Source organism: Neovison vison, chromosome 2, assembly GCF_020171115.1.
Source record: "Neovison vison isolate M4711 chromosome 2, ASM_NN_V1, whole genome shotgun sequence".
Lineage (NCBI taxonomy): Eukaryota > Metazoa > Chordata > Mammalia > Carnivora > Mustelidae > Neogale > Neogale vison.
The window spans coordinates 21,780,165-21,792,798 of NC_058092.1; the positions used below are offsets into that span (position 1 = coordinate 21,780,165).

Below are 12,634 nucleotides of genomic sequence, written 5' to 3' on the forward strand. Positions count from 1 at the left end.
GGCTCTACTAGTAAATTCACACTCCACTGCCTTTTGACCTAACACATAACATTTCCACGGCTGCAGCTTTTGCAGCTTTCAATTTGCTTATTTCGGCGCATGGCTGGTTGAAAAGCTGCATGAAGATGTAAATATGTATTCAGAGAGAAAATGAATTTAATTGTACCCTATTCTTTTTATGTTGTCTTTCTTCTCCCTTCTTATATTCTTTTAAAAATCATGATTTTGCATCCTTTCTTTCCTTTTTTCTTTTTTGCTGACCAGTCCCCCAGCTACTTACTCCCTGATACATATCACTTAGGGGTGTGCAAAGAACCTGTGTCAAAATTCCAAACTGATCAGAGAAGGCTGGCCCAACTGAGAGAACTTAGAGCCAAATTTTTCCTTTCATAGATAACATCTCTTGACTAGATGGCAGAGCACAGAAATTGTCGGGGGAGGAAAAACTTCTCAATTGGACATTTGGAAAAGGCAACTTACCTTAAAATTGTCAAAAACTCTGCTTAATGTGATGTATAAACCTTCATGATGGTTGTTACTACTATTATTTTTAATCATGATTCTGCAAGAGAGGGAGGACATTTACAGTTGTTGAGATTTGTGGGGGGGTTTTGTTTGTTTTTGGTAGACCTTGGAGGCACATACAAACTTTTATACTTTTTTCTTTTGCAATCTTTAAAATGTACGGGATTAAGATTTTTATTCCCTTGACAAAAGCTAATTGCTGTTGAACTGTTGCAGTTTTTTAAGTCTATATGAAGGGGATATGAGGATAACTTTTTATATTCTGCCATTCTATTTGTAATAAAACTAACTTTTCTCATGGCAAGAAGAATGCTTCATTATTGGCTTTACCCAAATGATCTAAGAAAAATTGGCAGCACTAAAACAATGAAAAATGACCAATATTCATATATGAGTATCCTTGAAGGAGGAAAAATACTGTTGCTAAGGAAGTCGAGTAATTGCTTGAACTTTCAAGACTTCTAATGTTCATTCATTCAAAAAATTATCTGTTGAATACCCGACTATGTTATAGAGACTTTGCTGGGACAAATTGCCAAAGTAAAGTAAAATAAAGAGTGTCCCAAAAGATCTTCCCAAATCCTTTGCACATCCCCAAGTATCATTTTTGAGCATTTTTCCATCTGTCATTTTGTTCATCTTTCTCTGTCTTTCTTGATCTTCTATCGTGAAAGCAGACACAGCAACGTGCTCTGTTAGTGCAGGATGAAGAGAAAATTAAAAGGCAAGAGAGATCTACTGAGAGAGCCTTGCCCCAGCAAGACAATGAAGAAATTCTTCCCAAGGTTTCTATTCCAATCCCTGAGGATCACAAGTCTCTCAAAAAGTGCCACCTCTACTCTAGTACTTTATCATCTCCTCGTATTCCTTTCATGATGTCTTTTCTCGTGATTCTTGCGTTGGCTGTTTGGTGGTTGATCTTTCTGTGATCGGAAAACAGGGTGCTCATCCGAAATGTCAAGACTAAAACCATTGAACTTTTGTCATTTACTTCTACTGTGTTATCTCCTGTATGATACCCTTTGATCTTCATAGTTCACTGTCCTAGGGGAGATCTTTTTGATCATTTTTCTGTCAATAAAATGTTGCTCTTCGTAGAATGTATATTGTGGGGTACAAAGGAGTAGCAATGGATTGCCCAAGCCAGCTTTTCCTCACTGATGCTTAACAAGTTCAGAGAAACCAGATATAAGTATGTGACAGTCGGTACTTTACTCTTCTATCCTGCATGTGTGTATTGTTCACTGCTGTTATGTCCTCTTCTCCACTGTTAACAAGCAAAGCAGGATACTCATAGAAACATTTGATGGAATATTTCCTAATCTTCTATAGTCATTTGTGTGGCATGGGCTCTGTAGTTTAAAAAAAAAAATTCAACTTGTTAATTTTTCAAAAGCCTTAAAATGATACATTTTAATCTATGAATCCATAACCACTCCTTTTCTTGAGATATCAAACCAGTATATACAAAGGCCTTTTTTGGAAAAGGGCTTTTGACTTCTGTGGCCTTCTTATGTGTATTTCTGAAATGTACAGGGAAAAACATCTTTATCCTGCCTGGTCTATAGAAGGGATCTGCAAAGTTAAATGCCAGCTTTTCACAAGTAGAATGTTGAAGGTTAAAGGAAAATGGTGCTGTGCTGGTGCCCCTTAGCCTCCAGCCAGGGCTGAATTTACAGACCACTGTACCCATCTTTAAAAGTCCTAGAATACAGATTTATTCAAGATCTGTACATAAATTTACCCTTCTCTGAATTAATACTGTGTTATTTCTTTATGACTTAAGTAATTATATTGCTAGAAGCAATATTTAGCCATTATCACAAGCTTAAAAAATATATATTGATATATTCTGTTTTCCTGATAGACTTCAGACCTGTTTACTCTTACATTTGTGTTGAAATCAATTGTTTTTAATTAATGGCTTTGTGAGCTAAAGTTCTATCGTGACAAGTATGTGTCCCTCTGTTTGCATGTTGATTTTTAAGGCTTCACTGAAGTAAATATGGGTGTGCTTTGTTTTCACAACACAGCTCAGATGTCTAACCTGCTATTTTTTACCTCGGTATTAATGACATCTTGCATGCAGCTTACTTTTTATGGCACTTGGATGTACCAATATGGATGCTTTGGTTAATGTCTCAAATATTTGTTTTGAAATCTGAGTTCATGGGGTTATCAAACTGAGATTTTTACACTTTGTTTTACTTCTCAACACTTTTAGTTGATGAAACTTCTAAACAAGACCTTTTGTTTTTAAGATGATGGCTTCTTACAGCAAAAAAGAAAGAATTAAGGAAAGAAAGAAAGAAAGAACACTAATGCCAAGAATCTTTTGTCCTTCAACACCCACCACAATTCTATTTTTCTCTGGAGACATGTAGAAATAATTCTCTGGTATTTCCTGAAAACTGCTCTTCTGTCATCATAGGCTTCCCCCCAGAATGGGAAAAGAAGTAAGGGCAGGTTGAATTTTAAAATCTTATATGGGTGTGTATCTTTCACATCACAGGCTATGTCTGTGTATAACAAATATTTTGTAACTAAAGCATATTTCTTGATTCACTCATAATAAGAAAAGAGAAACTTCAATCAATCTAACACATTGCAAAGCTGTCCTCTGACACAGAAAGTGATTATCCTAAGTAGTCCCCTTTGTCTTTGAAGTAGAAATTTAAGAGCTTTCCTTATGAAATAACAAAATGTAACATTGGTTAGAGTCTTCCAAAAATTTTTCAGGAAACTGAAAAGGAAATAATCAGAATTTATTGTTACTTTTATAATGGCTTATGATTATATTTTCAGTTTTATCCTGGTACACAGCTTTTTATTAACTATTATTGTAAACTTCGCCTTGGATTTTGTTTCCCTTTCTATTAGAGTGATTCCAAGTCCATTAAAAGTCCAGCATAAGTCAGTAATATTTTTCAGTGTTTTGAAGTGCAGCAGGAGTCCTCAGAGATCCTTACTGATGGTTAAAGGAGAGGCCCTTTCTCTGATTAATGGGATAAGAATGGTTGAGAGGAGAAGTGCCAAACCTTTGTGTTGGATTAAGCTGGTCAGTGCAGGTTCAAAAGATATACCCATCACAGTTAACAGAGGAAAAAATAGTAGACGTTATAGCTTTGTATTAATTACTGTTAATACTGCTGATATTTGTAACAAAGCTGTAAATAATCTTAGTTTCCTTCTCATATCTCATTCCATTCTGAATGCCAGAGACAGGTCCAAGTAACTGTGTATTGGCTTTATCCTGGTTCAGCTTCTTAATGGCCAGTTGATAAATCAAATCAAAACAAAACAAAACAAAAACCAATTTGGACTAAAGATACCAATACAGACCAGTAAAAAGTCTTGGGGTTTTTGCCTTGGTTTTGCTGTTAATCATTTCTAGGGTGATTCTGAGAAGTTCACTTAACTACTTGGTGCCCAGATTTCCACCTAGTAACATGGAGACAAACCTACCTCATGAGAATGAATCTGTAACATTTTCCAGGAACCAGAAGTTCAGGTTGTTGTTGTTCATTTCTTGGTATTTTGGGGACTGGGGAGATGAAAACTTAAAAATCAGCAGACATTAATTTCTTAGAATTTTTTCATATGAAAGCAAGCAGTTAAATAGTTGTGTTGATTTCTGTCTACTTCTTACTGGTATTTGACCAAGCACTTAAAACTACTGAAGGTAGAAATGTCTTTCCAAATTCATCGTACTCTTAAACAATTCATCTTATCCTTACAGTATTCTTACAGTGGACCAAACTTGAAAATAAACCCAGCATCAATCTTTGGACCTATCTTTTAGTCATTTTCTTATGCTAACACTTAGAATATGAAGGAGATTCAGTTCATGTGGATCAATTTTACAACTTGTTTACATCTCTGGTAGAAGTTTTGGAGGGAGAAAATGATTCCATTGACTAATATTAGACTGGGGATTTTCTGTGGATTAGGTTTCCATTTGTCATCCTAGATCCTAGTACATTTCTTTCTAGTAAATGTTGTAAAATTTTCTCTGAATTTTCTGTGGCTATAAGCAGATTTACTATCTCCTACATTCCTGAGTTACTTTTATAATATTTCCTACAGATAAGCATGGAGAATATACTAAGCATAAGAGGTTTGGTTACTTTTTAAGATGGTATTAGCAAGCAAAATTTATACTTGGGCTTTACCTAGTGATCATATATTTACAAAAGGAAGACAGAAAATTTAAAAATAGTATGAGACACTTTTTCACATTGTTGCTGTTTTGTTTTTTTCCCCCCGAAAGTATTGAGTATAGTAAAGGTATATAAACTTCTCTACAGTTTCCATCCCTTGTATTCTTTACGGAAATTAGAAAATCCCAAACTTCTTTACAGCATTCTCTACCACACTGAGAAAAAAATGTTGCTTGTTTTCATTGCACTCAAACTAACCCTGTTGTTTGTAATTTTGGTACTAGAAATGGAGATGAGTCCTTGCTCTGTTCTCCATTATATGGCATGTGGGATAACTGTATTGGCCTCCTCCACCTTGTAGTGGATAGTGGACCAATGAGTCTGCTCTCATTTCTGTTTCTGTTACCTCTCATGCCTTAGGATCTCCTTCTTTACTGCAGTAGAGCATGATACAAAGAAACAAACAAACAAATACTGGTATGGACCTGGGATTGGGCACTGGAAATGGTTAAGAAGGCATGGCTGTTAGAGGGAGGAAGCCAGAAGGCGAACAGGGATGGGTGTGATCAACAATTAGAAACTCATGGAGTATTTCACTTCATAAATGAAATTCTTATCTTATTAAAACTTGAGAGACAAAAAGAAGTAGTCTTTTACTCCCACAGATCAGGAATACAGGCTAAAAGCTAAATAACTTCAGTCATAGCCTAACTAAATGTGTGGGTGACAGGTCATTGAGGAAGTGTATGCTTTAGAAATGGTTTTCTAATCTTTTGTGATTGATATTACAGAGAACAGCCTCCCACTTTATAGTCAGAGTTCTGTTCGCAGTAAATAATAGAATAAATCTAACATTTCAAAGATAAGAGGACAGGAGAAGCATGAGTCCCAACTATCTCTTCAGAACCCTCCCCACCCAAGTCATTAAAGGGTGCAGTTTAGTCTCTCATTTTCTTCTCTACTATTCTCTTTAAAGAAGAGTCTTCATATGTACACGATCCTAGCTCAATGAAACATAGAGACTAAAACTTAAGTGGGAACCATGGTTACTGCTATGCATTTATTCATTGCTCTCATTATGTATTGCAGATGCAAAGAGGCACCATTATCAGAATTTTAGGGTTGGATAAGCCCCAGATCCAACTCTTCTCCACTCCAATGCTTGACTCTTCTGTACAATATCATTTAGTGATTTAAAACCATTTATGGACAAAGTGATCTCTAGCCTCCCAAGATATAGCATACTACATCTGGACATCTCTGATTTTTGTGTATACATCATTCTTATATTAACTCAAAATCTGTTTCCCTATAGATTTCAATTCTTGGCCCTGAATGGAAGCCTTCTGAAGAATTTTCTTATCTCTCATATTATTTCATATTAAATTCACATAGTTAAATGTAACTCCCATGTTAGAATTAGTCATCGTTCTTGCCCTCAGATAACTTACCATCTGATATCCAGATCTGTCCCAATCTTCCTTCTAACATGTTATCCTGCCTTTTTCTTTCTTTTTCTAGCTGTCCTTGTTTTATCAGCTCATTTTCTTTCTGGCTCTGTTGCCCATCGGTTGCTTGCCAATGGTTTATTCATCTTATGTTCTTATCCATTCACTTGCCCTCTTTCTTAAAAAGAACATCTTGAAATTCCTGGAAATCCCCGAGCTTCTTCATAGATGACACAGGCACGTGGGATTTTTTTTCTTTCCTTTTTTTTTTAGATGAAAGGGAGGAGGTGGGATAGTTTTGTAGCTTTGGAAACTTCTTGTAGACCAGAATCTGTTAACAAGACAGAATCACTATTCTATTTTGAAGGAGCATACTGCCAGAGGCGGCATTCTAGGTTTGCGTGCCTTCTCTGACTGACTAATCTTTACATACTTTAGCACCCCCATGTGATTTAATTTATATCATTGTGATATGGTAAACTTATGGAAACTTACTTTCTGTGTAACATTCTGATGATGGCTTAGATCCCCATCAAAAAAGTGGTATTAAGAATTTGAAATGATGTTAATCCATCTCTTTTAGCTTGTACCTGTCTCCTCAAAACTGTGAGATTCTCAAAGTGAGAGTCTTTGTTTATGCATCTTTGTTTGCCAATCTATCACCTTTGTATCTCAGATATATAACAAATACTTAAAATTTGTTAAATTGGATTAAATGATTAGTCACAGATGGTAATGGATAAACTCTAACTTTTCATATAGAATCTCTTATATTGGGACACAGATTTATGCCAAATTAATCACCATAAGCCTAATCAGTAGATGTGAGTAGCCCAAAAACTCATATATGAGCCAGAAGCCACAGTCTCTCTTATTAATCCTATAGCATGGTCCGTGGTTTCTTCAAAGAAATCTCCTGTAGTAGGTGTCAGTCTCTCTTGTTAATATCTTGAAATTTGGTTCAGTTAAGAGCTCTTACCCATTTACCAAAGGTAACAGCCAGCTGTTTTCCCTATGGAAGGTATTACTGAGACCGGGTGCTTGTTTGTATGTATCAATGCATCTTGGAGTGTGACACCATAAAGGGAAACTGATATTTGACAATTTGTGTTTATCTAAAATACATTGCAGAGAAGAGTTTGATCCTTTTTTCCTTGGGTTTCACATGGTATAAAAACACCAAGTGTATCAAACTCTTGTGATATCAAGGGTTTTGTATATCAGGTAGACCAGGACTTGGCAAATTTTTTCTGTAAAGGTTCAGATAATAAATATTTTAGGCTTTACGGGCCATATAGTCACTGGCATAACCACTCAACTTTGCCATAGACAACAAACAAATGAAGATGAAAGTATTCCATCACATTATTTATGGACACTGAAATTTGAATTTCATGTAATTTTTATGGTCACTAAATATCATTATGTTTTCCAAACCGTTAAAAAATGTAAAATCGTTCCTAGCTCATAGCAATACAAAAATAAGGAGTGGGCTGGATTTGAACTATTAGCTGTAGTTTGCTGACTGACCCCTGATACAGGTCTAGAGAACCAGAGAACTGATAAATTTACTCTTTCTGCCTTTGTACTGTTTGAAGAGCTGTAGATGCTCTAGCATCTTTATTCAGTGTTGAAGTATTTTCTGTCTTGTTTATGACTAGAAATGGAAAACAAAATGCAACGCATTTGTTTCTATTTATTTAGTAATTGTGGCGCACCAGAACTGTAATCTAACATATCTGTAACCATCACAGCACCCCTGCCTTTGTCAGTTTTCCAGATTGTTCAGTGTTAACTGTCCTCTTAATATATTTAGCGATGAATTCAGCTAACCCCTTTGTTTGGTTTGGTTTTCAAGGGTCTGCTTTCATTTTCCCCTAAGGAATAAAGAAACAATTCCCAAATTCATTTTCTCTTTAGTTTTTAGAGGTATCTAACAAACGTGGTAAAGAACGTGAAATGATTTTTTACTCTGAAGTTTTGGTACACCTCAGTGTTTCAAACAGTTGTATAAATTTAAGGTTGGGAATCTAAGGAAAACATTTTAGAAGGGTTCCTTGTTCTAAATAAAGAGATTTCCCTAAGAGGATTCCCCCCCACCCTGATTTGGGGCCTGTTAGGACAGTATTGACCAATAAGTCAGAATAAAATGAATTTATGTCCTTTCGGAAGTGTCTTTGCTTCCTGGTTGACATGGTCATGATTGTGTTCTGAAGAAGTTCTTGGTCTGTGTTTAGCTTTGGGAGGTGCTTTCTAATAAATCCGTAAATTTACGTTCCTTTCCATTCTCTGGGCCAGGATGCTTTAGCTCTGATACTAGGCTGAATAAATTGTTTATCCCTTAGCAGTTCAGCAAGATATTTAAGCCTAAAGAAATCTGCTAAGAACTTCTCTTTTGGAACGTTTTCTTTGATATTTTTCTCACGTTATTTGCTGTTAATATGTAAATTTATCATGAATAAATCTTATTGAAAATCTGATTCTGGGTGATAGTAGTCATTAAGGAAATAGGAGCCAGCAATGCAGTATATAGATCCTCTCAAAAAAGAAAAAAAAAGGTTGGGGAGGAAAAAAAGGGAGAAGAAACTTCTGCGTCAGGGGATTAGCAAAAAAACATATCAAACATTATCAGTCTTTCTTGAAAAGTTCCCTTGTTTTTCCACATTTTCACTCTTCTCTATGTCCCAGTAATTGTCTTTTGCTCCGTCCTAAAGCAGACATAACCTTGACATGTGTTCAGTTCTTGGAATATTAATGTTTTAAAATCAGCTTGGAACTCATTTGACTTATTTATACCAAGTGTTATAAATAACTTTTTTCTAACCATCTTAATCAGTCACTGCAACACATGTAATTGTCGCATCTGTTAGAAGCATTTTTAATATGCTGAGTTTGTCTTTTGTTTTTTTATAAAGCACGCTACAAATTAGTGGTTATTAACCATCCAGTATTGCCACTGTGATCATAGTGAAGAGTGAAGAATGGAGTGGGTGTGGATATGTGGGTGTGAGGAGAGCGTTCTCCTATAATATGGAATTAACAGAAGGTATACTGCTTTATTCACTTCACCTCCGGCAAACCTTATCTCTTATGTTAGTTCTAGATTCCATTGTATCACCCAGGTAATTACTTAAAACCAACACTCTACGTTTTGAAGTGGTCTGTTTACTAGCTCAAAGTATGTACTTCATGGCTGTGTCTGAGTAGTATAAAATTTTGAAGAGTTTCTTCAAGGCCATGTTCTTTTTAGGAACTTGTTGAAAATGTTACAATGGAAGTCATTTTCATTATTATAGGATTTTTCAGGAAGAGAAGATACAGCTAATTAGTATCTAATAAGAGTTTCCTGTTGTACTTAGTTCTGTGGAATCAAAATGTTATTTCTAGGTATTAAATTTTCTAGATACTAAATTGGGCCATGATTTTTTAAAAGTACTTATTATGTCTTTAATCATTTTTGGAATTGGGATTTCTGAGAAATCCTGCCAAATATATTTGTGTTCCATATTAAATGATCAGAGTTTTTATATTGGTTATAATCCCTTCCTCTCTATCTCCATTTCTCTATCTTAGCCCTTCTTAGTATCTTGAAATAAAATTTACCAACCAAAGGCTTCTGGTCTCCTAGACATGTTTAGTATAACTTTTAATATTTGCTGAAAACTTTGACTTCTATAGCTCTATTCAGGTTTGAGAACACTCATTTGATCTGTGGAGTCCTTGCTGGTGAGTGCAGTATTAAGGCAAAATTTTCTATTACCTAATAGATAAAATTTTGCCTCAGGCACTGATTTTGAAGCTGTTGCTTTTACAGTCACCTTTTCTGGGGATAATCTAATAACAGCACTATTAAGGAAATTATAAAAACTATGTTTGAAGGATAATTGTCATTGCAAATTTCATTTGCTGGCATTTGCGAGAGGCTGCATTATGGAGTGATTCTCTTATAATAAGCAGTTTTACCAACTGTAATTTACTAAAGGCCAACATCTAAGTAAGCCCCTTTATCCAGATGTAATCTTTATTTGCCAGAGAATAACAAAGAACCATGAAAATGACTCAAGTTTTGTGGAGAAGCTAGCGAGCACTACAAGGGTGTATTTCTAGCTAGGGACCAATAGCATACTAACTTTATTTTTAAAGAAAGAGTGGGGGCGGTTATAGCCAAGAGAGAAACTTTAGAATGAAGAGAAATGTATTGCAAGATAAGGTATGGCACACTAGAGAGGAAAGATAGAATTTTTAATTCATCTTTTGCTAGCCACATGGTTACTCTGTTGTTAGTTTATCCCCATCCTGAGTGTTTGTGATTCTAATGTCCTTTTTCAAACTGTCAGCTGGCCTGAGTTTTCCACTGAAAGTGTACCAAAACTATTATTTATGAAGCTCTTGAGGGGTGTGGGGGGCTAGAGAATGATTTTCTTTTTGGTGAATTTTGTTCTTTCTTCATTTGTTTCCTTTTTTGGCTGAAGAATGGGCTATTGCTGCTTGACTTGTCATCTTTATGTGCTGTTTATACATGGCTTTTACAAAAGAAGCTATTACCACATCTGATTTATCTTTTATTGCAAGTGCCCATATAAAAGTATTTGTTTTAACAAAATTTTTTTAATCACCAGGTTGACATTCCTACTGATTGTCATATAACCACAGGAAACACCAGTTATTACTAATTTTCAAAACAGGAATAAGATTACAAATATTGATACTAAATTAATGTATAAAGACATTTTTTTTAGAGCTTCCCTCCAAGGCATTTAAAGCCGTTGTTTGCTGAAACATAAATTTCCCATGTTTTGTTAAAGAGGAAAATGTAGAAACAAAGCACTCGCAATTAACTGATCTAATCAGGATTGGGTTCTACATTTTTTAGTTTGCATGTTGCAGACCATTTGGGGGTATTACTTAAATAGACTGTTGATAAGTTAAGTGACTATAATATTTATTGTTTACTTTAGTAAAGAACCAGGAGCTGGACACTACTGCTGGGTATCTTCCTTCTGTGCTTAGCAAGATAACCTCGATCCCTGCTGGTTCTGTGGGCATTTGCGGTGCAAAGCATTTCTTACTGGGTTTGCGAAGCAAGGGTAATGTGCTCGGTGGGTGTATGTGTGTCTGTGCACAACCCTGTCCTTCAATCCCATTGCCTCCCTCTTCTCACTCCCTTTTTCTTACCGTATTTATTTTTTTGATTATATAAATCTTACTAAAAAGTCTAACGAGGGGCGCCTGGGTGGCTCAGTGGGTTAAGCCTCTGCCTTCGGCTCAGGTCACGATCCCGGGGTTCTGGGATCAAGCCCCACATCAGGTTCTCTGCTCAGCAGGGAAATGTGAAAACAAATGCTAGTTTAATAAATGTGGTAAATTTAGGGAAAGTGAGATTTTGGAAAGTGAGTATAGAGGTAGTATGTTAAATCATAGGCTCTTTTTACAGAAAATTTAATTTCAGGAAGCAAAATCTGTGTGTAGTAACATAGATATGATTTGGACTTAGAAATAGCAATAAATCTATTAAGTTTTAAATGATTGTAAATTTTGTGACTGATGAGAAATGTTTTTCCTAATTTTCTTTTTTAGCAGATAGTATATATCTCAAAACTATTAAAAAATGGCCTATCCAGTGTTTTTCATAAGGAGCTTGAATCAGGAATATTTATTAAATATTCTCATAGTGTACCTATTTTCATTCTTATATTCTGTCACAATTTCTTTCTTCAAAATTCTGTCTGGTGATATTCTCTAAAATATAAGGAGAGGGGCGCCTGGGTGGCTCAGTGGTTTAAAACCTCTTCCTTCGGCTCAGGTCATGATCCCAGGGTCCTGGGATCGAGCCCCACATCGTGCTCTCTGCTCAGCAGGGAGCCTGCTTCCCCCATCTCTCTCTGCCTGCCTCTCTGCCTACTTGTGATCTCTGTCTGTCAAATAAATAAATAAAATCTTTAAAAATAAATAAATAAAATAAAATATAAGGAGAACCTGGCTGAGAACTTGCTAAGCCAAAAGGAAGACCAGCCTTAATTAAATATATAAGATTGGCCCACTTTGGGTGCTCAAGAAACACTTCCAAGTAGAGAGTAGGTGTCTTTATTGCTCTGGTTCATGTTTCTTTGCAAAAAGTAGAATTTTAAGAAATAGAGTACAAAGACAAATAGTGTCTAATATTTGCCCATCACTTCACTGTGAACACCTGTACAGTGAACCCTCATAATAACCATAACAGCGATGCTCTTGCTTCTTCTCATAAAACAGAGTCTCAGAGCTTGAGAGGCCTGCCCAAGAACAAGCAAGCGGTTTTTAAGTGAAAGAACTGGAACCAGAACACAGGTCTTCGATGTTTCAGTCTGATGACATTCTGTCACACCACAGCTGTCTCCTAAGTCACTCAGTCCCCAAATGAAAATGTGGTAAACGTTACAGAGGGTGAATTAAGGAGAAGGTTGGAATTCGTGAAACCCTAATGATTTATGAAACTGGGTATTAAAAATGGCTCTCAGAAAAGAG

At 35.8% G+C, this 12,634-nt stretch overlaps 1 protein-coding gene across 13 annotated transcripts in view; it reads left to right on the forward strand.

Annotated features, from left to right (window-relative positions):
- Positions 1-12,634, forward strand: part of EPB41 (erythrocyte membrane protein band 4.1) — a 106,529-nt gene that overhangs the window by 66,793 nt on the left and 27,102 nt on the right. Inside the window, exon 17 of one of the 13 annotated variants that reach the window (XM_044237614.1) lies at positions 265-595. The exons of 11 other annotated variants lie outside the window; for them this stretch is intronic. In XM_044237614.1, the coding sequence (XP_044093549.1) occupies positions 265-393 (129 nt within the window). In that variant the 3' untranslated portion in view covers positions 394-595. Of the gene's footprint in view, positions 1-264; positions 596-12,634 lie in introns of those variants that run through there. One more of the 13 variants, XM_044237615.1, reaches the window with a different exon arrangement.